The 25,645-nt window shown below is 37.6% G+C and overlaps 3 protein-coding genes across 4 annotated transcripts; 2 read left to right on the top strand and 1 right to left on the bottom strand.

Annotated features, from left to right (window-relative positions):
- The first annotated feature begins 4,365 nt into the window (after positions 1–4,365).
- On the top strand, positions 4,366–10,196 carry LOC144653814 (uncharacterized). The gene is made up of 12 exons (XM_078513912.1): positions 4,366–4,465; positions 4,778–4,863; positions 5,547–5,622; positions 6,487–6,513; positions 7,057–7,083; positions 7,182–7,211; positions 7,773–7,808; positions 8,136–8,159; positions 8,458–8,502; positions 9,315–9,365; positions 9,660–9,758; positions 10,042–10,196. Exons 3-11 carry the CDS (start codon positions 5,562–5,564, stop codon positions 9,743–9,745), a joined length of 387 nt encoding a protein of 128 aa, XP_078370038.1. The 5' UTR covers positions 4,366–4,465; positions 4,778–4,863; positions 5,547–5,561; the 3' UTR covers positions 9,746–9,758; positions 10,042–10,196.
- A 2,379-nt stretch (positions 10,197–12,575) lies between these two features.
- LOC144654570 (uncharacterized) lies at positions 12,576–22,119 on the top strand. The gene is made up of 8 exons (XM_078514732.1): positions 12,576–12,695; positions 13,970–14,052; positions 15,707–15,751; positions 16,332–16,457; positions 18,294–18,353; positions 19,164–19,192; positions 20,967–20,993; positions 21,969–22,119. The coding sequence occupies exons 2-8, from the start codon at positions 13,989–13,991 to the stop codon at positions 22,029–22,031; spliced, it is 414 nt and encodes a 137-aa protein (XP_078370858.1). The 5' UTR covers positions 12,576–12,695; positions 13,970–13,988; the 3' UTR covers positions 22,032–22,119.
- On the bottom strand, positions 21,038–25,538 carry LOC144654569 (uncharacterized). 2 transcript variants are annotated; one of them, XR_013570933.1, is made up of 4 exons: positions 24,661–25,538; positions 23,368–23,607; positions 22,328–22,745; positions 21,038–22,296 (listed from the first exon to the last, which is right to left on the bottom strand). XR_013570933.1 is itself a non-coding variant. In XM_078514731.1 (3 exons), the coding sequence occupies exons 1-3, from the start codon at positions 25,506–25,508 to the stop codon at positions 22,409–22,411; spliced, it is 1,425 nt and encodes a 474-aa protein (XP_078370857.1). In that variant the 5' UTR covers positions 25,509–25,538; the 3' UTR covers positions 21,038–22,408. The 2 variants fall into 2 exon arrangements, 1 of the variants encoding a protein (XP_078370857.1); XM_078514731.1 differs by having other exon boundaries at positions 21,038–22,745.
- Positions 25,539–25,645: the final 107 nt, after the last annotated feature.

Here is a 25,645-nt window from a genome sequence, read left to right as displayed (position 1 = left end):
CGTAATACCAAAACCAAAGTAATTACTCCGGCCAATCACAAAGGACAGACAAACCAGTGAACCAATCAAAACTCCAAGCAAATACATGTAGCCGGCACGAAGCGCGGGAAAACGTGCGCGAGCGAGTCACGATTGGTTTTGGTTTCAGTTCTGATTGGTTAAGAAAGTGGCGCGAGATTTTTACATGTAAGCCAATCAGTAAGGTGGATTTCCACTGACGCGTAAATATTTACGTACGTAAAACGTGCGTAAAAAAAGATACGTTGGCAAATTTCCACTGTCACGTATAAAGTAATAAAAAGCGTTTCGTTTTTACGCGCGTTGAACGTGCGTAAATGCCCGCCATACTGAATTATCAAGTTGGTGAATAGAGTGCGTAAACAATAAGTTGTTTTTCCTTTGGGAAAAAATCATTAACATTTTTATGCAAACATCTTGTTGTTTGACTCTTCCAACATGGCTGCCATGAAAACACTTTGTACCAAACGCTAGAAAAAAGAAATGCGTGAATATGACCAAGAGGCATTTTATAAATACTTCCGAAAGACACCATCAAGTAAAAGAGGATTTGAAGCGACCTTCCCGGATTCCCGGTTCAAAGTCTACGTGACCTGACGCCAGGCGTTTTCTTTCACTACTGCGTTCGTGTAATTTGGTTCTGTAGCCAGTTCTATAGATTATTTATTGAAATGTTAAGACTTTCTCGATGAGAAGTGTTTTTACATCTGAATGTTTTCCCATGTAAATCGATGGGCGATTTAAAACAAAATGGTTTTCCACATGGTAAGTGGTGTCATGTGACGAAATCCAAAAGTATGATTGGGTAAATCGTTGCGTAACCGCAGACAGCCGCGAAAAAAGTTGAACTCGGTTCAACTTTTTTTAAAAACCCCCAAAATTGCTACGTGCGTAAACGTGCACGTCAAGTGCGTAAATACCTAGAAAAAAACGTGGCATTGGAAATTGGACAAGGTAAATTCGACGCACGTAATCGCGCGCGTAAAATTTCATTTTACGTACGTTTATAATTTTTACGCGCGTTAACGTGCGTAAACAAAAACGCGACAGTGGAAATCCACCTTAAGCGTAGCAATGCAAAACCAAAGCTAACGCAATTAACTTTCGACACTCAAGCGAAAACCGCTCTATTGATCGCAAAAACATGCGCGTACTCTAGTTGGCTACCTTGAGGTCACATGACAAAAAAAACTGTTTCCCGACAAAAATATCTGAGCGGGGACATTGCAAAATCTTTGACGTCAGAGGGTAGCGGTTGACTGTTGCCCGCGAATGTTGACCGACGACCGACCGCCTTTCTTCTAAAGTCTTCGTTGTGTTATATAACAAGTCACTAAATGACTGGTACCTCAGGAAGTTTTGTTTAAGTGTTAAATATTTCTAGTACATTATATTACGTATGTTATAGCGTTGTTTCATCAGTCCGAAGTTGTTCTGAAAGCACTCGTTATCTCTATTTTTTTTGTTCACGTTAAAATTAAAATTATAGTATGCCGAAAACAAATCAATGCCAAAAACAAATCACAGTGTATAAACATACATGGCTGGATAATAGAAACTGACCTGTTTGGAATGGGAAAGCCATTAAAAATAGCTACTGTAATAATCGACTTCCAGAGTGGTTGCAAATATAATAGTGATAAGACGTGTTAAAAAATAATAAAGGCTATCCTTGAGCTCGTTTCACCAAATTTACCAAATTTTCAAGCAATTACGTCAATTTAAAATTTCATCACCATTCAGGGCAGTCTTATTATGGAAGAAGTTCACTGCCCCGGTCACACCATCTAGGCTTACAGACAGACTTAAAATTGAGACAGGATCTTGTAAATGACAAATTAATTGTTCAACGATCATCGAACGATCACCTTACCTGAAAATGTAATTGCTTGTGACGCGAAGAGGCCGGCGAGAATAAAGGCGAGAATGAAATAACCCCACTTGCTTGTTGCTGATTCATGAGTTTTTTGGTGCCAACACTGAACATGGCCACTCTGATTGCAAATTCTTTTGGGAGCACTTCTACTGCTCTGCAGCTGCTTAACTTGACAAAAAACAAAAATCAGACAAAAATCAGGTATCTCTATTCTAAACCAGGCCAAAAGTTCTCATTTACCGCCTGGGAACCCTCTGGGAACGGGAAGGAGGCGTCGAAGGAGTTTGGTTTGACGCCAGCTTACTGACAAGTATAGAAAACTGAAAACAGCCATCAAATTCGATACGATACAAATTGCGAACGAAAAGTAAGTGACGGGAGTAACAGTCCGCGCTCAGTTCAACAGTATAATACAATACCTACTCACGGAAAAATAGTATTTGGAAACTCAGTATTTCAACAATTACTCTGCAACGATTCCGCAGCGTGGCCGATGAACTTGAACGTAACTAAACTTCCCTGTTTGGCTATATTAGACCTTTTAAAGAAAAACTAAAGGCTAGCGTAATTTTAAAAACCAAAGCTACATAACAACTAAAGAAAATGTTGACTTATCTTTACGAAGCACATGGAGAAAGATGTTCGCCGTTTGCTTCACAGAACAACCACGACCAACACTAAAATTATGGGTGTGTCATGACACTTAAACTCTTATACGCAATTAATATTCATTCCAATATGTCACGACAAGTATTTTTTGCACAAAACAATGCACCATTAATACCTTTTTCGAAATGTTCAACAGTTTAGTGTATTGAATGTATCAACAATGTCGGGAGAAAGCTCACATTCCAGCCATCACCGCGGAATGTTTTTATTTGTTGGAATTGACGCTCATTAATGCAGCTCTAAGCCGCGTTTACTCGGAAATTTTTATTTGAAAACATTTGATCGTGTAGATGATACAGCAATTATATTTGTCAGCAGTTCCAAGTTTAGTGCAACAGTAATGACCTTGGATAGCAGAGATACGCACAGAGATCCGCGTGCACAGTGGCCTGTTGGAGATTGGGAGTCTGGGGACCACATAATTATGTTGACGCAACATTTGCCACATTTTATGTGACGAGTCGTCTACACGAGCCATTTTTCGTATGTGACAATTTTTATTTGTCGCATAAAAGCTGACACGCCAGCTTGTCAACAAATATGTTTGTCACATAAAAATTGCTCATTTTTCTCATCCACATGTACACGAGCAAATACAAAATTGTCACATAAAAATTGCTCGTGTAAACGCGACCTAAGAGTTCCTTCTCGCAAAGAGGGATTGAAACTAAACTTTTTTAACTGTTCTTCATTCGAAATATAGTTATTACGATACATGCAAATTCTACAAAAAAATCTTTTGCCGTTTAAAAACGTTTTTCAGGGAGGATAGCCTCACATAAGTCTCAGTTAACGGATAGTAAAAAGTAATTTAGCTTGCGCAGTTAATAAGGCGTTTGCTTGCCAGGGACGAATGCGTTTGCTCAGATGTTCCAAAAATACAAATTTGGATAAACAAGTGATGGGACAGTACGCTCTTCTCGAATGCTGTGTAAATAAAGACAATGCATCGAGAAAACGCAAGTTTTGCTGAACAAGATCTGAGGAAAAATTATTTTCAGTGCCTGAACTGATTTTGGCGTACCATTTAAGTTCGCTATAGGGAAACACATTAGATTGTTCCCTCAAGGAACTACTAGCGCTTAAACTTGAAGTGTGTGTGTGGCCCAGAAGTTGTATATAAGTTTTCTGTTAGGTAAGCTTAATGCGAAGAATTATAGTAGTGCGTACATGTCTGAAAATTTGAATTTAGAAAAAATTAGATCTCAAGAGAGCAGCTGTGCTCGAGATTCTCAGTGTTGGTGCTCTCTCGCTGTGTTTTCTAATTTGATCAATATTAATTTTTTTACTTGGCAGGAGAGAATCGCCAACGGGATTATTTATTTTTTAATTATCTAAATAATAGCTTAGGATCTCTGCTTTTAAGTGGGGGCCCAAAACTTCACGATATGGCATTCATTTCTATTAAGATTTGATCTTTCGATGCGTTAACGTTGGTATAACAATTGTAATTGTGAGAATCTCATGGATTGAAATGGACGCTATTTAGCTTTTCTCTCCTGGCAAAATCAAAGGGTTTTTAAACAAACATTTCAAATACACCCAAGTTGATATATTGCGCCTATAGAAGGGGTAAAACAAGGCAGTCAACTCGCCGAGAGGGTTAAAATACGTGCAAGAGAAATTCTTTTTTATTATTTATTAATTAGGACTAACTCAGCCACATAGTTTCTTCATTGTGCCCTTTACTGCAAAGAGTCACATTTTGTAACAGCAAACTACTCTGACAATTTGTAAATGTTAACTGCATTCACAAGAGATATAACATCTATTAAAACCTAAAATTCAAAGGTTAAACTCGGTGTAAATTGCCACCAAACTGGAAACCGTTCTCTCAGCTGTATGGTAAAACTTGGCAACCAGCAAAGAGTGTCAACGTTTCGCTTGCGTCCTTGGCTGCAGGTGCATAAAGTACCCTATCGTCAATGACATTTAGAAATAACAAATTCTCAAGGTGGTCCTATATTTTAGGGACCAACACGTTGAAAGTTTGCGCGGCAAGATCTCAAGCCGCGCCAGACGAACATTGTTGTAAGAATACTCCATTAAATCGTAATTTGATTAGTCTTTAAACCTGGTAGTTAAAATTGGTCTTAGTAAAAAATTGATTGGAAAACTGCTTCAAACACATGCAGGGCAAACATCTTTTCAGCAAGAACACAGGGCTCATTGTCTCTTTTCACAATTAATGTAACATTGTGATTCATTATTCAGTAACGAAAATTTTTACTCAGCGCCAATTAAGGCATTCAGATTCCAACTTCTACAAGGAACGTCTGCTCGAGTTAAGCGAACTCAAGGTAAGTCGGACTATTTCTTGCGCCCGGCCAAACATCAATTTTAAGTGGGCTTTTAAAATTCATTTACCGTAAAGTCAATAATTCCTACCTAGGTTTTGCTGTCCAAAATGTTTACCCAGTTTTTAAACGTGTTGTCTTACCCCAAGTGTTCTAAAAAATTGTAACAGCAAAATACTTTCGCTATTTTACAAACCGACCGACGTTAATCCAGCATAAAAAAGTATAAAAAGAAGCGTGGTGAACTAATGTTGAATGGTTTGAATCCAATCGGTGTCCTCGTTAAATAAATTGATAGCGATAAACCTTAGTCAGAACTATCCTGATAAAATGTCGAGGAGCGAGGGAGTACGTAGCTTAAGATCCGACACTTGAACGGTAACAACCCGAATCTGATTTGCAGTCGCTTGATACTACAGAAACTGTAATTATGAGCCATTGCTGAATGGTTATTTGCTTCAGTGAAACCAATGCATACTAAATGCAATGGAACTTTAGTTTTCTTTCTTAATAATATTACACAAAGTTGGCGAAGATATATTTTTTACTACCGGGAGATTTGCATAGGGTTTGTAATCCATACTTACAAATTAAATAATCGATCTATGCTGAACATTGACTGTCATTTAACAATTTTTTTTAAACATGGATTTGTTTTATTCCTTTCGGATTCAAATCAATACCAGTATTTAACAGTGAAGATGATGGGTTTGAAGTTGTTCGTGGGCATTTTGACGCTGTATGTTGCTGCTGTTTGCTCAGGTTTGACCTACAGTTCTTATCACTTTATTTCGCACCTTTCAGGAAAACAGTTTTAAATTTTAAAAGATGCACCTACGTGTGTTCATGGACGGCGGAGCCGGGGGGGACTGGGGGGCTTTAGCCCCCCCAGAATTTCCGAAAAAATAAAGACTTACTAAGAGAAGAGTCTTTTAAGCCCCCCACTTGAAGTCACTAGTCAGCCCCCCCACTTGGAAAAATGCTCCGCCGTCCCTGGTGTTTCCGCTCTCTCTTGTCAGCTTTTGCAACCATGCATCGCGAAGTCCTCGGTGTTTAAATACATCCTTAAGCGAGACTGGGAGCTTACCCTTCATTTGTGTGGCACCTGACAAATTTCAAATGGGTTCTGTTTGAGTTTACCGATCAAAATCAAAAAGACATTTTTCGAGGGGCTGCCGGTTGAGGTAGGAAATTATTCTGAGCAAATTTTTTTCACGTTTACTCTTGACAAGAATTTAGTTTCCACCCTGTTAAGTATTTTTCTGGCGGATATTTTTTCTCCACTGTCGTATACAAATATGCGTGTGATAATTTCCCAGCACTTTTTCTGTAAAAAGTGTTGACCCTTCCCCTAAAAAAGCATCCAAGAAGAGTCGGGAGGAAGATTTCCAGGCGAGGGTCCTAATTATGGTGATTAAAATCTAAAAAAACTATAATGATGATGACAATAATAATAATAATAATAATAATAATAATAATAATAATTAATTATAATAATAATAATAATAATAATAATAATAATACAACTTTAATTTATTTCACAAAATATTTTTTTTTTTTAAAAAGGTAACATGTGGATTATATATATTATTATGATGATAATAATAATAATACTTTTCTTTTCAGCTCCTATGTTTGCGGGAGACGAGGGAAGTAAGTAAATCTCTTCTCTGCCTTAACCGCTTCAGCATTAATTAATAATAATAATAATAATAATAATAATATTATAATAATAAAACTAATATAATAATAATAATAATAATAAATTCTTTTTAAAAATACATAAAAAACGAACGGTACATACTAAAAGTGAAAATTACTGCTTAAAAACTAAAATTCTAAAAGATTTAGTAACAGTTTAAAAATTACAAGTGTTAGAGTGATTTCATTTAAATAACCCGCGAAACAATTTCAAACAGTTAGTGCGTAATAGAAAAAAGAAAACAATGGAATTAGTGTCTAATACTAAAACCCACCACATCTAAAAGTTTAAAATAACTATTTCACGGGTTAAGTGAAATCACTCTAAAGTACCGAGTTTGGTAATGACAAGACGTGAAGTATAAAGACACCGAGGGGTTCATTTATTGTTCATGCTGAAGAATTTTCTTGTTAGGAAATTTTTAACTGATTAAATAACCATAAACTACTGTATTACTTATGATCTAATATGTTTATACTGTGGTGTATTTTCAGTTGCAAAAGCCCTCAGTCACATTAGCAGTAAGTATGCAATCCAGAGACAAGTAAACAGAATGCCACATTTACAACTCAACGTTAAGTATTCCAGAATTAAAATTCCGTTCTTTTGATTTCAACAGATGAAAAAGTGTACGAGAAAATTGACCAGGGTAAGTAATCCAGGCAAACATACAATCAATCTGTGCACCCCCGACCCCACCACTCACAGTTGGACTTGCACATTGAACTTTAACTTTAATCCAAGAGCGCCCCCACTCCCTCCCACTCCGGGCATTTGACCTTTGATTAGTTCGGCCGTATAGTGGGGAATTTCGAATGTTCGAATGAACGAATGTTCACTATACTCAAGTCATTCTCTGTTAGAAGAGAACCTTTTAATAAGTTATTAATAACGTATTAATTACCGGAACACTCACGCAGTTAATTAGCAGAGCTAACGAGAGCGATTTCAAGCTACACGGAGAGAAAGTGCACATCGGCGTTTTCAGTTGCTGTTAAGCCGGAGGGCGCGGGGGGTCGTGTAAGCCATTGAATATCTGGAATACCTTGTATGTGTGTGTTAGCTGTGGTTATATGTGACTCGACAAATATTAAAACGTCGGTTTAAAAGGTTCTTGTTAGAATATTTTGAAAAGTCAGACGCTCAGAATATTTGGCTTCTCCGTCATCTGCGTGGTAGTCAAATTTAGTTGTCTGTTTTTTTTTTTCAGACTTGAGAAAACAAATACCTGGCGAAAAGGTGGACGGTAAGTCAAGTAAATGTTTTTAACTGATCTATTCGAGTTGTTGTAACAGTGTCTTGCACTTCTACTCCTGATGTTGACAATCTCGAAACCGGCTTGACCAATCAATCAATCAATCAATCGACCAGTCGGTTAGTCAAACAATCAATCAATCAATCAATCATTAAGTCAGTCAGTCAGTAAAAATTTTAGTGCATGTATGTTTAATTTACTTTATTTCCTGGTAAGGCACAAAAGTAAATTCTGAGACAGAGCAAGATAATGCTTAAAAGTCAGGAATTTAATAAGTAGCTTCTCCGTATTTATCCCAGCTTTACTTTCTTTTTGCAGCTCTTGAGAAAGTCTTGCAAAAAGGTGCGTGTAGTTTATACAATCCCCGACATTGAACAAAATGAGCATTGTATTCATATTTGTAAAAGCGAACGCATAATTTCAGATGTAATGAATCATAAGAAGTCAGTGGATATTTGACTGAGCCAGATTTTAAAAATGCGAAAGCCAGAACGATGTGAAGAGTGGACTTAGTAGTAGATACCGTGTTGGATAAGCTAGGATTAAGTTCTCTTACACCCACTTAGCTTGTGATTATAAGGGTTAAGAGGTTGGGTTAGAAGAAGAGCTTTTGAACTGACATGTTCAATTCTTTTTTTAGTCAATTCTCAGAGGAACCGGGGTGAAGACGCCGCAGAATCAGCAGGTAACTGAAATTAACAAATATGACACTTAACGTTTCGTGAAGACAGAAGCTGAAGAGCGAGTAGTTTATTTTAGATTGAGATCGAGTTTCAGGCCTTGGAAATCTTTTATTAGGCAAGACTCTCGCAAAGTGCGACTTTCCACCCATGCAAAAGTACAAATGAATGGACATGCCATCCAAGAATCCCTCTCCGGGGGGGGGGGCTCCCACATGAAAGGGACAAAATAAGTCGTCAGAAAATTTGAATTTGAACCTTAAGAGGAGACCAATCTGGGCGTGGTTTAAGCTTTGTTCTGACCAAAAAAGACACCATCTTCCTTGCCTGATCGGTGTTATACAGTATGGCTGCGTTTTTATTTCTTTACGAGCAACCATAAATGTGCCATCGACAGCTAAAAACATTGGCGTACGCCAGGCCAGGTATGACCAAATTCTGCAATTTACACCACTAAACGAGGCGACGAGCATCCTCGTCCCTTTCATATGGGATTCCTCCCACCCCCCCCCCCCCCCACGCCTCGCGGGAGGGGGTGGCCGGGGTAAGAACACCAGTTTGGCGCCGGCAGACCTGTTTATACCAGTAGAACTGATGGATTGCATTCAGGGACGTTGGCGGAAGTGCTGTTGGATTTCGAGCGGCCAAATGGCTTAACTGAAGTGGCCCGCCAGCGTAAAGTAGATAATTAACGGAACTTAAAAGCAAAGCAATATGTTAAATGTGACAGATCAATGGAAGTTGTGCATATGAGCCAGATAAGATCGGTAAATCCTATGTTTTTTCTTTCGTTTTTGTGGCAATCTTGAACAATAAGGAAACAAAAGAAGCTTCACTGGAACTATCATTGACGACAGTTATTTGGAGGGTGAGTATAATTTTGATTTCAAGGAAATTAAAACTTTTAGCTTATTCTAGCCTTGCTTTCGGTGTTAGACTTGGGGTAAAGTTCAAGTCTTATGCATGCAGGTTTCTGAGAAATTAAACCTTTAGAAAGATCTGTTGTAGGTAGAAGTCGTGTTATGAAATAACTACACAACAAAAAGTGACTTGACGCTACCCTCAGTATACGTTGAATAATTTTAATCATGCAAAAACTAATTAAGTTAAGGCGCATTAATGTCAGTATTTTACTATTTTTGCTATTAATGGATTATTTCAGATCCATACTACCCGAAACAGTACCCGCAACCGTACCCGTATCCCGTTTACACGACGTTGGATGGAACAACCTCTGACAAGAAATAGAAGAATTTTCTCGGTAGGATTTACTTCTTTTATTACTTCTTTTATTACTTTTATTACTTCAGACACGTTTAAAAAGTTTAAATATAAAAGAAAGAGAAAAATAATCTAAAAAAAATACATTTGCAGAAAATTCAAGGAATTCCTGATATTTTCTTTATCCCTCCTACAACACTGTTATCCTATTATTCTATAACAACATCGCACACCTGTCAGGAGTAGAATAAGATAGTAAAGTTTCTTAAAAGTTGTCTGTAATTATACTAGTTATTAATAAAGTGATATTTTTTTATTCACAGACGCGACACAGAATGGAACAAACTGCCAAACCGGACAAGCGATTGACAGATTTGTCTCATAGCGATAGATGATTATTATAGAAGAAGCTTTTGAAAAAAACACTTTAGCATTCACATCAGGAAACGAATAAAACAACATTAAAGAGCATTATTCACTTGACTTTTCATTGTCTTCAGATTCGGTAATGATTTAGATGACTCTGGTTGCTAGGTTACCTATTATTTTCGTCCTTTATTCAGTGAGATCAGTTGCAAATGCGCGTGAGAAGGATCCAGCTCACATGTGCTCGGGAAAAAGCTTCTAATTTAGGAAGCCGTTCGACCTGACTTTGCTCGGACCCTCTGCACTCCTAGAATCGGTGCAAGCATTCCTTCCAATACCGTTTGGCAGTAACAGTTTGCGCACGAGTCTAGCATTACACTGCCGGAGTTAATTTAATTTCGGTTTCTTTTATACCATGTAAGTCGTTGGTATTATACCCTCTGGGTGGAATGCTAGTCCACCATAGGCCTAATTAACATTCCAGCGTATGGTCAGGCTGCCCCACTGAATTTAGTAGTCAGGGATCCAGGCTCTTGTGTCTTCGCTATTAACACAATACAAATAACCCGCCAAGGGATCACTGGATGACCCTGGATCGGACATCCCCATCTCAACCACAGCATGCAAAACGCTCTCATCCTACCATGCAATGAGAAAAAAAATCCTTCCATAAGTAAAAAAAGGTTGCTTCCTGTCTCTTATTCTCGCAACCCCCCTTGGATCTCTAGGATTCTGCTCTCTTTAGCTTTATAGATTTGTAAAGCGTTTGACTGTCGGGACATAGCAGTAAAACCATTGTCGGATTGATCAAAAGATAAGATCACTTAACTGGGAGAGTCTAGAAACAAGTCAAAAGAAAGACCGATAAAACTCCCAATTTCTTACTTAGAGCTCAGGCATAAACGAAAGTTGGAGTTCAAGTGGTCAAGGGTACTCTTGTACATCTTATACATGTAACATACTTAGGGCGCGTTCGTTTTGAATCAATCCGGAATAAGAATGATTGGAAAAATGCGAGTTAGCGCGTTCATTTGGCTGCTTTTCCTATTCAGGAATACTTGGATTTCCATTCCGGTTATTCTGCTCCTAGGAGCAGAATATTTCGGAGTATATTTCGAAATTTATTCTTTTTCCGGAATATTCCCAAACGAACGCACCCTTAACGCGTCGTGGCGTTCTCCGGGTTAAAGTTTGGTATCCTTTATGAACAAAAAAACAGAAAGACTGTAAGGCCGAGTTATATAGAAAACTGCGTTTTCATTTGTGATTTCATTTCTGCGATAATCGATTTTAAATATGCCAAAAGTTTTGCTTAGCATAAACCTTCCCCCACTTCCTCCCCCTCCCCCCCCCCCCCCCCCCCCCAAAAAAAAAAAAAAAACAAAATATAATAATAATCACATTTTGGGCCCGGCAACACAGAGATATTGTGGATTTAACTTCCAGCAAGTAGATAGCTTTTATTCAATTTTTAAAGTTTTTCCTCACATAAAGCTTCCGTGAATATGGTCGTGTTTTAAATATTTCAGCAAAAGTGAATAAAAACTCAAAAATTTTTTCTGAGTTCATTCTCTCCACACATCAATCCATTATTATTATTTATTTACTTTGAGAGTACTACGTGACTGCGTGATGCAGTTAAATGTATGTGTTCGTTGACAAAATGTGATTTGCGTGATGCAGTCGTTGTGTCACCCACAAATGACCACTGCTCACCATTAGAGTTCTCAGTAGCTCAGTGGTTAGAGCGTCCGACTAGTGTACGGAAGGTCGTGGGTTCGAGTCCCATCTGTTAACTCGAATTTTTTCTGAGTTCATTCTCTCCACACATCAATCCATTATTATTAAAAGTGAAGTTGTAAAGTTTTTTATAACAACGCGTTCCCCCATGCCAAGCTTCGAGTTGGGCTTTGAAGGCTTAACATTTCAGCAACAAACTCGGGTTAAAAACTTTTATATATCGTCTTTTATGTCAAACTGTAGTATACATTCATAATTAATGTTTAACAGCCCTCCTAGATTTCTTGATCTTATAAAAATTTATAAGAAATATCAGCTCTGCTTTTCAAAATCCTCCCATTGTGCTCAAATCTGTTGACCGCGGGAGATAAATCATTTTCCTCAATTCGTACTTTTTATTGTCTTGCAAAAAAACATTTAATTAAATGCAATTATCTTCTGTTGTAAAGATTTTGCAAAGCGTTTATACCCCTTGCATAGCAGAAAGCTAAACCTCCTTGGAGTTCAGAAATCCTTTGAAAGCGTGTAATAATTAGATTACATCAAACTGGAAGTTATCTTATTAGTTCTAAATAAATACTGCTTTTTGTTTCTTTTATGTCGAAGCTTTAACACAATCAAATGATATAAATGTAATTATTTAACTTACGTATATGTGGCAAAAACCTTCTGGTTTTTATTGTTTTGATTCACTTTCCCCTCCACTACTTATTGTCAAATATGAAATAATAAACAAAATCTAGACCTCTTGCCGAAGTTGCAATATTAAAAAAGGATTCAGTGTTGCGACGATTAAGAAAAAAAACCATCAATCTCTTCGACAGCCAAGACGGTTGGTACAATTTATTACTTATTTTCTACTGCTTCGAAGGTAAGTAAAATTTTTAAAAAATGATTAGCAAAACATAAAACTTGAAGTCAATTGAGAGCGGAATTCTAATGACTAATGCTTTCGAACTTAAATTTGCAATTAAGCAAACTCCGAGTTGAACGTTTAGGCATATCGAATGAAATTCTTGACTTTTACATTGATCTCTTTTTTGCACTTATTTTGAAGTATTTCCAAAAACCTCTTTATATAAAGTCGATATCCTATAGCATTGATGAAAAGTGTCAAGAAAAAAACTGACGATTTTTCGAAGAAGAAATCCTTGTACATTTGGAAATCTTTGTTTCGTGTGTTTGTTAAAGCTAGGGGCGTTAACTGAGGACAGTGCACTAAATTATTAGAAATACTTATGCTGTGTACATGCACATGACTCGTTTTGTGGGACATTCACTCTCAAAAGAGGAAATTAAAGTTTGAAATCAATCCTTTAAGTTGAAACCGTAGGAGAAACATTTCGTTTAGACATGAATAGCAGAAATTTGTTTTCCCTTTAACCTTCTTTTTTAACGATTCAGTTTGGGATGACAAGATGTCGTTTATGATTCAGACTTGGAATCTCTTTCTGTTTCTGACTCATAGGTCTTTATGATGTTTTCCTTTCTAAAAAATACATCCATATTTGTTTACCTGGAAAGAAATATTAAGTAGTTTGGCTATTACCCATAGAAATACCGGCCCATTGAAAAACAGGTTGCTGAGGATTTGTACACTGACCATATGGACGCAGGGTTTTTTGGTTCGGCTGGAATAAAATTGGTTCTTTAATTTTATCCACAAGTGGGCCAACCTGAATCTAAAGCACAGGTAAACTTTGCGGCTACTTTTCATGTTGGAAAGTGGCTTTTCTTCTCAGTCGCGACATAAAAAGCCGTCCCTTGATTATTATAACAGTTAAAAAAGAGATATTAGGCACTGAATTTTAAACCATTTATGTTATAAACTATAGCACCGTACGTACTGTGTTTTTCGGTTTATCAGTCAAGTACCACATCTTATTTCCACTGTTGTCGCAAACGCCGGTCTTCATATAAACTTACCATAAACCAATATAAAGACGCTATTGAACTAGCGTCTTCGATTTCTCTAAACGATCAGAAATAATATTCATCAGTCCAACACGACGTTTAGCGATGAAAACATTTGATCGCTTAAGGCCGGACTTAAGCGGTCCGTATTGCACTCGGACCGCTCAAGGAACATCCATACCACCCCTTTCGCTACTGTTACTAATAATTTTATTTTATTCTTCTTTTTAGGATTCCTCTTACGTTCATCATGAAGGTCGTTCTTTTTGCAGCTATTCTGTTGGCTTTGTACCTTACTGTTCATTCTGCTCCTGGTATGAAATTCTAACTTCTCCTTACAGTGTCAGTGTATTGTGAGGCACGACAGGTGACGAGAATAAGAGACTCGTGGGAGATGAACCAATCTTAATAATAATAATAATAATAATAATAATAATAATAATAATAATAATAATAATCATAATAATAATAACTTTATTCTCGTGTCAAATCTGTAGTAGCTGAGGGGAAAAGTCACCTCTACTAATCGTGGACACCTATAACCTGCCTAACTGAAAACGTAATTAATATATATAAATGAAAATATTTATATACATTTAAAACCTAAGTACAAATATATGATTCTGTTTCTTTAACTATATTAAAATATAAAAATTAAAATTATGTTAAAAGTAAAAATTATGTCATGTAATGTTGGCTGCCAGTCATTCTTGGCATAGTTTGCATCCCCGACAGTCACTGATATTAGCAGCCAGCGCAGTGAGGTCCCGACCACGTATAACGCTTTTAAATTGCTTCAAAGAGGGTAAATTTCTTAGTCTAGGTGTGAGAGCATTCCAAAGTTTGGGCCCTAGGTATCGAAGAGAGTGTTTGCCAAATGTTACCGAAGAGAATCGGGGTTGAACAAATTCACGTTTTGTAAAATTATATAAGCCACTGTCCAATTGGAAAAGATTACTGAGTCTCTCGGGCAGCAATTTATGCTTAATTTTATACATAAAGATGGCAATGTCCTGTAATCGCTTGAGTCTCGGATACAAATTTTGGGTCCGCAACTAATGTTGCGCGCGCGGGAAAACAGGTCAAAACAGGGAAACACTCGTGAAGTCCCCGTTTACCACAGTTCATGTTTTTAGAATAGTACTGAAACGGCATTGATATTTGGCACCGGTTACATATGGCTACATATGGTAAACATTCTTTGCGATATCTTGGATCAAAATTGTGAGGAAAATTATCCCCAGACATAAGATCAGCTGAAACTTTAAATATTTTTAGGAAACAGATACGCAAATACGATATTAGTCTGCTCATAGATGATGGCTGCAAGGGCTGTTCCCTTTTTCCCTCTGCTCCTCATAATTAATTCATACAGTTTTGAGTATTTTTAATTCTCTTTTTACATATTTTCTATATCTACTCATCATAATTATCTTTATAAAGCTTTAAGTATTTTAATTTCTCTATATAAATATTTTTAAAATTATATAGCTCTAAGTATTTTAAATTCTATTTTTACATATTTTTTAATACCTATTAATTGTGTCCCCAAATTAGTATGGGATTTTTCCCAGGCTATGTGGCCTTGACACATAAATCTACCAAATCTACCAAAATAAGTCGATTTCTTTTTCACATGAAGGCTTTGTAAGTGGAAGATAGCCACAGAGTTTTTAGCAACGTAAACGTGTATTAAATTCATGGTATCCTTTGACTCTGCACGTATAGCACGAAAAAATGTCACCAACCCCCACCCTCTACTCTCCTGATGAGCAAATGCGTTCATGACATGTAACATGGTAGCAGAAAGCTTATTTGAGTTACAACATTCATAAAAATGGTTATTACAATTGCAAATAACTGCATCAAGATATCTTGTGCTCCAGGCACTTATTTTGTTATATTTTAATAACCATAGTTGCAGGAAAACTAAATTATTCTGAAATATATGCTGCAATTTTCCAACAGCAGGTACAGAAGACAAGATCATGGACTTGACACAGCAGGCACAAGGTAATTTGACTCTCTCATGTTTTGTCTGTTACTAGTAAGAACGTTTAGTTGGGAGGGGCTTGTAATGATGCTTTGCCAGAAGATTTGCCAGATTCTCTCCCTCCCTCCCTCCCCTACACTCCTCCCCATGTCCATTAAATACCTTTGTTACTAATTTTCGCAGGAAGTTAATTTCGCGAAAATGGAACGGGCATATTTTGCGGGACATAATTTTCGCGATTTGCCCCCAAAAAAATACGTTAAAAGCGTTAAAAATATGTTTAAAGACGTTAAAAAGAATTTTCGCGGATCTTCAAATTGGCGATTATTTGAAAATCGCGAAAATTAAGTCCCCCAAAAATAAGTACCAATAAAGGTACATGAAACAATCATAAGACATTTCTGACACTTCTTTCCTCCCACCACGAAAAAAAAAAGACCCAAAGAGCGCCTTCATGATCGCAGGTTAATATAGTGTTTATAAAACAATTAGGATTATTCTTTAGAAAAAAGCGTTCTTAGTACTGTCATAATTTATCAGGTAAGGTTTGAGTGCCCTTGTTACCTTGCTAATAACATTGAAATTTGTGTGTGTTTACAGCGTGTGCACAGTTTTTGACAAAGGAAGGAAAGGATTTTGTCGACACAGTTCGTGAAAATGAAGAGTTCCAACAGAAAGTTTTGAAGGCGGCAGAGGCACTTGAACAGCACTCAATTGATGAACAAGGTTGGTTCCGATATTCTTGCCTAGGATGATGGTCAATACATACTGATTGGAACAGAGAAATGAAGAAAGTGATTCTACGAAGAAAAGTTTACGTTGACTCCATACAGTGGGATATACATAATATTTCTTCAAGCTAAGATTTTAAACCCATTTTGAATTTCTGCAGCCCTCCTCTGCTCCTATACTCTTTTTGGCCGGACTTCGATGCAGGATAACTTAGAGGATAAGGCCCTCTCTTGAATTACACCGGAATTGTAGAAAATGCATCGAAGAATTCTGCACCAAACACCTTCCAATTCATTCCTACTATCTTTACTATTTGTGTACCATTAATTTTTTTGGTTGTGTTTAGTGAGCAACTGAGTAAATTTTAAGAATGGAGAACACTTTTTTTGAGTAAATCGATAAGTTTGTATGGCGACAGAAAACTTATAAACGAATCGTGCGTCAATTCGGGGGGGGGAGGGGGAGGGACCGATTGAAAGAGCTCAGGGAGTACTTTGAACGAACTTCGTTTGCCCCCTGACGCTGTTCTACGATTTGATCCGATGAAGGTGAATTTTCTGCTTACTGATTTTGTTTAAGATCGAATGGAAATTAAAGTCAGACTAATAGTGGGGCTTTTCACTGGAGTGTCGAAAGTAATTTGCGTTTGCTTTGGATTTGCATTACTACGCTTAGCGATTGGTTTAAAAATCTCGCGCCACTTTCTCAGCCAATCCGAACTTAAACCAAAACCAATCGTGTCTCGCTCGTGCACGTTTTCCCACGCTTCGTGCCGGCTTCATGTATTTGCTTCGAGTTTTGATTGGTTCACTGGGTTGTCTGTGTCCTTTGTGATTGGTCAGAGTAATATTACTTTGGTTTTGGTTTTACGACACTGAATTGAAAACTGCTCTATGGGATAAAATGATAATCAAAGCCACTCGTTTCTATCCCTGTCTTATCCTCTATCCCGGCATCCCACTGGAATCAAAAGGCACTTTAGGCTGCTTCATGTTACACTATTGCGCAACTGCGAGCAATAGCTGCAAGAGGGTGAATTTTGTTGAAAGCGAACAGCTTTTTTTTTTAAAATCATTTTAAAATTATTCGTCTCTTCCTTCGAGCCTCATTCATCCACTATCAAAACAAACAAGAAGCTCGACGAAGCTCAAAACATGGCCCCAGTTGTTCAAAGGATGGAAAACACTATTCACCGGATAAATCACTATCCAGCAGATAGCGTAGTACCGTATTTTCTCGTTTAAACGCCCCCGGCGTTTGTTTCAAATTACCCGAAGAGCGGCGTTTATTTGTTCCAGGAGTTTGTTCAAGCCCTGTTTCTCAGAATGATTTTTATTCATATTTTTCAGCAATAATTACATTATTTTTGAAGTATGCTAAACCTTTAATAATTGTTTAGGGGTTTATTTTCAAATAAGCTTGAGACCCGGCGTTTATTCGGGGCCCGGCATTTAATCGAGAAAATACGGGTGTGTTGTTAACATTTATGCACTGGATAGTGTTTTTTACGGTGGATAGTCAGGGTCGGTCAGGGAAGTAAGTGGTACACCAGAAAAGCATGTACCCAGTATACCCAAAATTTCCCCTCAATATAAAAAATAACAAAATTTGGAAAAACAAAATATAATTAATCCCCCAAAAAGCCCCCCTTTAGGTAAAAATACACAGTATACCCAGTTAAAAATGCTCGTGTGTACCGTATACGTAAAACCCTGACCGACCCTGGATAGTGTTATCCACCATTTGAACAACCGTCCTCAGGCGGTTAAAAAATATTTTTTTCTTGCCTTACACTTACCCGGTAATGGCTGCTTGTTTTTTTTTTCACAGACCTGAGTGAGGCGGCAGTAAAAGCCTTTAAGATGGCAGCCTATCTGGTCAAAGACAAAGGTATTATCATGCACGGGTTACTATGCATTTATGGTCAAAAAGTACGCGGCAGCGAGGCGTGTGATCCATTCCGGTTCGGCCTAAATAGCACTTTACCCCAAATGGAACTCCGTTTAGCCTAAATAGCACTCTGGTTAGCCTACAGTTAGCTTAGGTAGCTTGCTAGGGCTTTCTACAAGTTGCTCGAGATTTCCCAAAAAGTTGCCCGTAATTTCTCAAAAAGTTGCTCGAAAGTTGCTTCAAAAAATCCTCAAACTCATTTTCATTTGAATGGTTTCGCACGTAGACTCGTTTTGAAACAGACTCGTTTAGGATGCAACTTTTGATAAAACTCCCCCACCCTCCCGCCCGGGCCCTTCCACCCTTAAAACAAAGCCTGACATAAAACAACTTTCATAGCAAACTGTAATCGATTAAACTCTGAGAAATCGTTTCAAATCAGCCCTTAAACTACACAACAATATACAAAAAGATTAGATTAACAATGGAGTTCAGGTAAGCGAATTTAAGGGACTGTGTCACGGCATTGAAAATTATCATTATAGGTAATGTAAGGTTGTTGGGCTGAACAGTTTTCAAAGTTAATCTTGTTCGCTTGTAACTTTAAATTATAACGCCTGGGGGACACATTTAGTTGTAATGAAGCTATGGTTTTGTCATTTCGATCCATAGAAGTAATTTCTTTACAAACATTAAATTTCATAGCAAGAATTTGGCAAATCTTAAAATATAAACTTGATTTCCTCACGCGGTGTGCTATTCCGAGCCATATGGTATCGACATGAACAAACTTTGTTCTTCATTTCACAGGTTACCATCTGGAAGCAAACCCAATCCAGGTAAGTCACCCTGGGAGTTTCCTTTTACTGGAAACTGATTATTATATGATTATATCAGTACGTATAACTTAAGTCAATCTGACTTTACAATGCCTAGGTTTAACTCGGTGAAATACGGTAAGCACGCGATCAGATATCTAGGACCCAAATTGTGGTCAAAATTACCAAAGAGCATAGGCCACATCTCTAAGCATTTTTAAGACAAACATCAGAAATCTTAACATCAGAAATCTTGATGCATTATTAGATGATGGGTGCAGAGGATGTCCGCTCTGCTCCTCCTAAAGAATTTTTAATCAAAACTATAACAAAATTCTTGAACGTGATTGGTTATCAGTAGCCCGATTTGAGCACTAATAGGACAGTGTACGCGTCATGCTTGTAATTGGACAGTGTAATAGGACAGTGCACGCGTCATGCCTGTGTAATTGGACAGTACGCGTCATTTTGCGCGCGCTGTTGTTGTGCATTTCGTGGAGTAAACTGTTATGTTTTTCAATATTTTTAAAGGCGTTTAACCATTTAACCGAAGATTAGTTTAATTTGTTTCTCAAATTTTGTGATAGTTTTGATTAATTGGTAACTGGACTTCGTGTCATCCAATTCTGTCTGTAATCATACTCGTGATTAAACAAATCGGACTCCCGCTTCGCGGTCGTCCGATTTTGTTAATCACTCGTATGATTACAGACCGAATTGGATTCCACTCAGTCCTATTACCATTATTAATTATGTCTTATTGTATTATATTTTAACTTAGATTTAAATTTAATTATTGTTAATAGCCATAGTTTTTTTAGCATTTTCTTTTATTTTAACCCTTTTTGTTATGTCCCCGTATTAGTGGGGGAGTTTTCCTCAGCTAGGTGGTTTATGACATTTTAATAAAGTTTCTATTCTATTCTATTCTATTTTTGTATTTCAAAGCTGTTAGATCATCTTATTAACAGAAGAAATTTTTACAGTCGGATAGTTAACTTTGTCATCGCCATCGTTTAAACCTATCTGTACTTTAAAGCACTTTTAAAAATCACCACAAGTCTAGACTTTAATGGAATACTCATTTCTCCTTTTCTTCTGGTTGCTGAGCTTAAGTGTTGTACCGCGTGAACCCGAGTGGGGGGATACTCCCATAAATTTCGGATGGTGGTGCCCCTATTGAAGTATAAAGAAAGCGAGTTGATACCCTTTTGAAGGCCTAAAACCGACAGTGACACCCTATTCAAGGGGAGGAGAAGCGTTCCATGACGGCCCAAATAACGGCTAACCACGCACGGGAAAACACAAATCTTTTTAAAATCGCTTTACTAAAACTTAAACGGATAGTCAGTTTTAAGATTCTTTTTTTCGTTTAGCTGGGCGTTTATTTAAGCTGATAGAGTTTATGCACCCTATCTAAGGATCACACTGGGACCAAAATGCCAAAAATGATACCCTAGTTAAGGACCGAGAACCTCAAAAACCATACCCTATCCCGCGGCACATACCTATATAGCCCATATATGGGAGTCCCCCCCGGGAGCGTAAAAACCTCGCCATAAAGAAGCGGGGAAGGGGGGGGGGGGAGGCAATGTGAGGATTGATTCTGTCTTGTTGAGTAAAAAGAGAAGGTGGTTGAGGGAAAGCCCTCCTTTGCGCCCAAAAGGTGGGAGGGGCGAGGGCAAAGTTTCAGTGCCGGCCCCTCCCCTAGATCTGTTTACTGGTACTTATAGCTAAAATAATCAACTGGATAAATAAGTCATAATATTTAATCTTAAGATATATTTCCTTTTAGGCGATAATGCCCAACGAAGGAGAGGAGGTAAGCAGACAGACAACTGTATACCTATTTATTTGTCACACACATGTCAAGCAGAAGTCATGATTTGTTAGCCTGCACCCCCATTACTTAGAACATCTGTATGAACTATTCCAGGTCAATAAGTTAATAAATATGAGGATTTATCATTAACTTAACTGGGTTCATCCACTCAAATGACACAGTTTTACTGCGTAGCAATTCTTTGCAACAGTTTTGAAATTTTGTGATTTGTATTTATGGCAAAATTAATTACTTACATCACTTATTAAATATTCTCCACAATTCTGTGGCCACTTTTTAAGCTATACATATTCTATGTGACTGACATAGTGTTCTGAAGAACATAACTATATTTATGTTTTTTTTTTTAAAAAAAAAACCATTGCATTCCTTTACATTTCTTATAAACTTTTGCTGTTCTTATCACTGCTGTAATCTAACACCAAAAACACTACTAAAACCAGACACAGCCATGTTCTACTTGGATTAATCCATACTGATTCTCTTTTCGTTTTGTATTTTGCTATAAGTAGAAACTCAGAAAAAATCCTTGAATCTGATCCCATAGTATAGTTTTCAAATCGCGATAGAACACAATTGTGCATGTGTTGCTCTTTAAATTCTTGATTTATGGCTTAAAAGTACATAAAATTGTCGGTTTTGGACTGAAATCCTTTCGAGTTTCTACCAAAACAGTTTTCCATGACCATTTTGAGTAAGTTATTACCTTTTCCTTCACAAAACATAATCTGCTTAATTAATTTTGTACAATCAATACCATTTTCCATGACTTTCCATGACCCCACACTTAAATTCCATGACTTTACAGGCCTGGAAAATGAAATCTTAAAATTCCATGACTTTCCAGGTTTTCCATGACCCATACAAACCCTGTTAAGGGATTATAGTTAAACTCCTAGTCACTTCATGCTTTTTTTATGTATCCATTCATTATTTTGTTTGATTATTTTTTAGGATGACACTACCCAAAAATGCAGAGAACTGATCGAATCATTTATCGTAAGAAATGAATCATAGACTTCAAACAGTTAATGTTTATGATTCAATGTGCTGTAGTTTAGAAGATTAACAGTAACAATAAATAAGGAGCACATCATGCAAAAAAGCGTCTTCTCTGGTTCTAACAGTACTCTTCTAGTCTCATAAATAACACGTGGTGGGCCGACAATTCTAGGAATGGCTGGTCATTCTTGTACAATTTCTGAAAATTGCCAGCCAACCGCTGATTTCAGGGTGGCCACTTTTAGAAATGGCTGCATCCAATTTTAGACATAGCAGCCATCTCCTTTATAGCCTGTAAATTATACAGCCACCTCTCATTGCTCCCCGCTGGTTTGGCATTTTGCGGCGCTTACTAATTTTTTAAACCTATATTGAATTTCTATAATATATCATTATTCACACCACCCACCCTGAGTAATGACATGGTTACCAGCAATATACTTTGGTGGGAGCACCTCCTCACCATAATAATTGATGATAGTCATTTGCGGCATAATAGAAACAAGTTCGTCCAGTAACTCGTCTGGCACTAGATTACACTGTGTTGCATCAAGCCGTCTTAATCTCGGCATCTGTTGAGGAATGTTCCTAAGTGGGTTTCCACGCAAGTCTTTTGCGCCACAAATATTCATATCAACCATTCGAGAGCAGTTGTGGACCACATGCTCTAAGCCGATGTCAGTCACTTCCCAGCACCATGAGATATCAATGCTTTGCAGATTTCTACAGCTGTTGGTAAACAAATTAAGAATATTAAGATACGTTACCTTGTGTCAGACATTCATTTACATGCACAATTTTACATACCATTTTGATTTTCAAAAGTATAATGCAGGTGTGATGTTAAGATATTTATATACCGTATTATGACAGGGGGAAGCCACCAGCCAAGCGGCCCCCACTGCCGGAGCTTATCCCAGTTTCCGTAGCATTAAGCGGCTAGGAATATTTCTACTCCCCCCTGAATGAGATGCTAGTCCATCGCAGGGTCCCCCAGCATTATGTTGCTGGTACCCATTTATACACCTTGGTGGAGAGAGGCACTATGAGAGTAAAGTGTCTTGCCCAAGAACACAACAAAGTGACCACGGCTGGAGCTCGAACTCTGACTGCTATTTATCCCAGCCTGTTGTTCATTACAGTCAAGTTCATTTAATCATAACTGCAGATGCATTTGTTGTGGTTTTATTTATCTTTGGTTTACAAAACATTTCAAACCAGTTTGATTTTTATTTTCCTCTGTTTCGGATTATACTTAATGATCATGATACAACAAAAACTAAAAATCAGACTGCTTTGGAAAATTTTAAACCAAAGATAAAATTAAACAGCAGCATATTCAACATGTTACCTGTCAGCCATTGCTTTGACAGCCACGTCATTGAGATTTGTGCACTCAGCAATATTGACGTGCAATAAACCTGTGGCACTACCAGTTCTATGAGGATGAAGATGTTCAAACATTTCCCTCAGAGCTTCTGCAGAAAATTCTGTACCTTTCTTTAGTGTCAATGATGTTAAATTCACCATTTTCTGAACATTTATCAACGATTGGTCAGTCAGTGACTCACAAAACGACAAACCAAAAGATCTGGAGACAGAGGAAAAACAGCTATGGTTACAATACATGGTGGTCAGAATAGCAATTCTCCCAATAGAATACCATGCAATTCTATTTGATAGATGGGAGAATTTTATGATACACCTAGACAATATTAATAATAGTCTACAAGGTTCGAAACTAACTTATTAACTACCTGGCCTATTGGCTACTGACAAGTCAGATTTTACATAAACCAGCCAAAGGCTTTGTTCACTAGTCAGATATCATGATTTGTGGCAATAACTGTTGACTATTCTGAGTTTTTATCCTGCTTTTTTTACAAGCCAAAGTGGCTAGTATAAATTTTGAACTAGATAGGCAAAACTGAATTTTTACTGATCTCTGGCTACTGCTAGTCTCTGCCCCTGGGACCTGTACAAAATTAAGTTATACTTTTTGAAATGTTATGTTAGTCCAGTTCTGAAATCAGAAAGCACAATAAGCAAGAAACACAATATTGCTGGGAAGCAGAAAAGGGATGCTATTTGTAATGACCTGACTATCATTCTCATACCCACTGAGATGCTTCAGTCCCTTTTTTGCTCAGCAACAAGATCTGACACTTCTAGCTAGAGCTAGCCTGTAAACAGGCTCCCGAGTGGGGTTATGCAAGTGATCCATGATATCAGATTCTGGTATCATGATCTGATATCAGTTTTTGATTGGTACCCTCAGGGCCCGCTCGCATAACCCAACTTGGGAGCCTGTTTGCAGTGAACTATAGACTTTCAATTCTGATCTGGCAAGAGGTCTCAGTTCTCTACCACAACAGTGATTTGCGATCACTGGTTACAAAAATGCCTGTTGTTTCACACTCCTTTTTACATTTACATAGCTGACGTGCTGATTGAACCCATTATAATTTATAATTAGCATTGTTCGCAGGTTTCTCTGGACTTTTAACCAAAAATGGTGATATGAGAACTGGGGAGAATTTTCCCTTCCAATTTTTACTTTATATTCCTTCCCAGAACCCCAATTCAAGATCTAGAGTTTCCTACAGAACAAGCTAACAAATTTGTACTGAATGTGTTTGCTCACTTCAAATGTCGGCATTTTACAATAAGTTCAACAGTATAATCAAACATGTTCTCTCCATCTAACCATAAATGCTCAAGCCGACCATGACAATTTTCAACCAACACTGCAATGGCCTCATGGCTGATCCACTGAATACCATCAAAGTTAAGGTAGCAAAGTTGACCGCACTCTGTGGAGAGGAACATCAGTCCATTGTCTGTAAGACGGGTACAGTGAGAAACATCTAGCTTCCTTAAAGGCAATTTTTTAAATCCTTCTAAGCAAGGATCTGTCACAGTACATCCTGCTAAATTCATATCACGCAAGCTGGGGCAAAACGTGACAAATTGATCAAGAATATGTTTAGTGACTTGATCACAGAAAGAAAGTGACAACACCTTAAGATGAGGACATGATTGAGCCAACATGCTACAGCCGTGCAAAGTCAGTTCAGTTCTTGGCTGAAGACAGAGGTTTTTAAGAAGTGTACACTTCAATTTTATAAAATCGCTGATTTCCTCAAGGGAAAATTCTCGGTTACTTTCCCAAAATGACAGTTTCTGCCACAAAAGAGGACATTTCGAATAATAAAACCACAGCTTGCAAACCAGAGCGACATATTTGCACAACTCTTGAACGGTTAAGAACGAAAAAATCTTGAGAATGAGCTCCTCTGGAAGAATGTCGAATGGGCAAGTTTCCCGCCTTTCCAACTCATCGTGTTTTAGAGGCTGTTTTTCGGGGATTTCCTCCAAGAAAATAGTTTCTTCGATGCCATCATCGTCAAATTCATCGTCAAGTTTGTCTTGATCTAAATCTGAAAAACTAACAATCTCCTCAAACACTTCAAAATCAACTCCGGAATCCATGAATTCATATTGCTCTTTGTTGGTTGGACTCGATCGCCACTGACAAATAATTTGTTATTGCGATCGATAACCACGCAGTGGGGTGGACTGAAGTCGCCAATCAACAACCGGACGGAGTACTCAAAATGTGAAAACAG

This window comes from Oculina patagonica, chromosome 5, assembly GCF_052425735.1.
Source record: "Oculina patagonica isolate OP01 chromosome 5, crgOcupat, whole genome shotgun sequence".
Lineage (NCBI taxonomy): Eukaryota > Metazoa > Cnidaria > Anthozoa > Scleractinia > Oculinidae > Oculina > Oculina patagonica.
The sequence above is the reverse complement of the archived record's forward strand: the minus strand, read 5'-3'. Positions and strand labels throughout refer to the sequence as shown.

Coding starts and splice junctions, on each gene's coding strand:
- LOC144653814 (XM_078513912.1), top strand. CDS start 5,562: ATGATGGGTTTGAAGTTGTTCGTGGGCATTTTGACGCTGTATGTTGCT. Junction 7,809..8,135: donor ACCTGGCGAAAAGGTGGACG/GTAAGTCAAGTA, acceptor TTCTTTTTGCAG/CTCTTGAGAAAGTCTTGCAA. Junction 9,366..9,659: donor TGACGACAGTTATTTGGAGG/GTGAGTATAATT, acceptor GGATTATTTCAG/ATCCATACTACCCGAAACAG.
- LOC144654570 (XM_078514732.1), top strand. CDS start 13,989: ATGAAGGTCGTTCTTTTTGCAGCTATTCTGTTGGCTTTGTACCTTACT. Junction 15,752..16,331: donor CTTGACACAGCAGGCACAAG/GTAATTTGACTC, acceptor GTGTGTTTACAG/CGTGTGCACAGTTTTTGACA. Junction 18,354..19,163: donor CTATCTGGTCAAAGACAAAG/GTATTATCATGC, acceptor TTCATTTCACAG/GTTACCATCTGGAAGCAAAC.
- LOC144654569 (XM_078514731.1), bottom strand. CDS start 25,508: ATGGATTCCGGAGTTGATTTTGAAGTGTTTGAGGAGATTGTTAGTTTT. Junction 23,608..24,660: donor GTAAAATGCCGACATTTGAA/GTGAGCAAACAC, acceptor CTCTGTCTCCAG/ATCTTTTGGTTTGTCGTTTT. Junction 22,746..23,367: donor GTCAAAGCAATGGCTGACAG/GTAACATGTTGA, acceptor GTTTACCAACAG/CTGTAGAAATCTGCAAAGCA.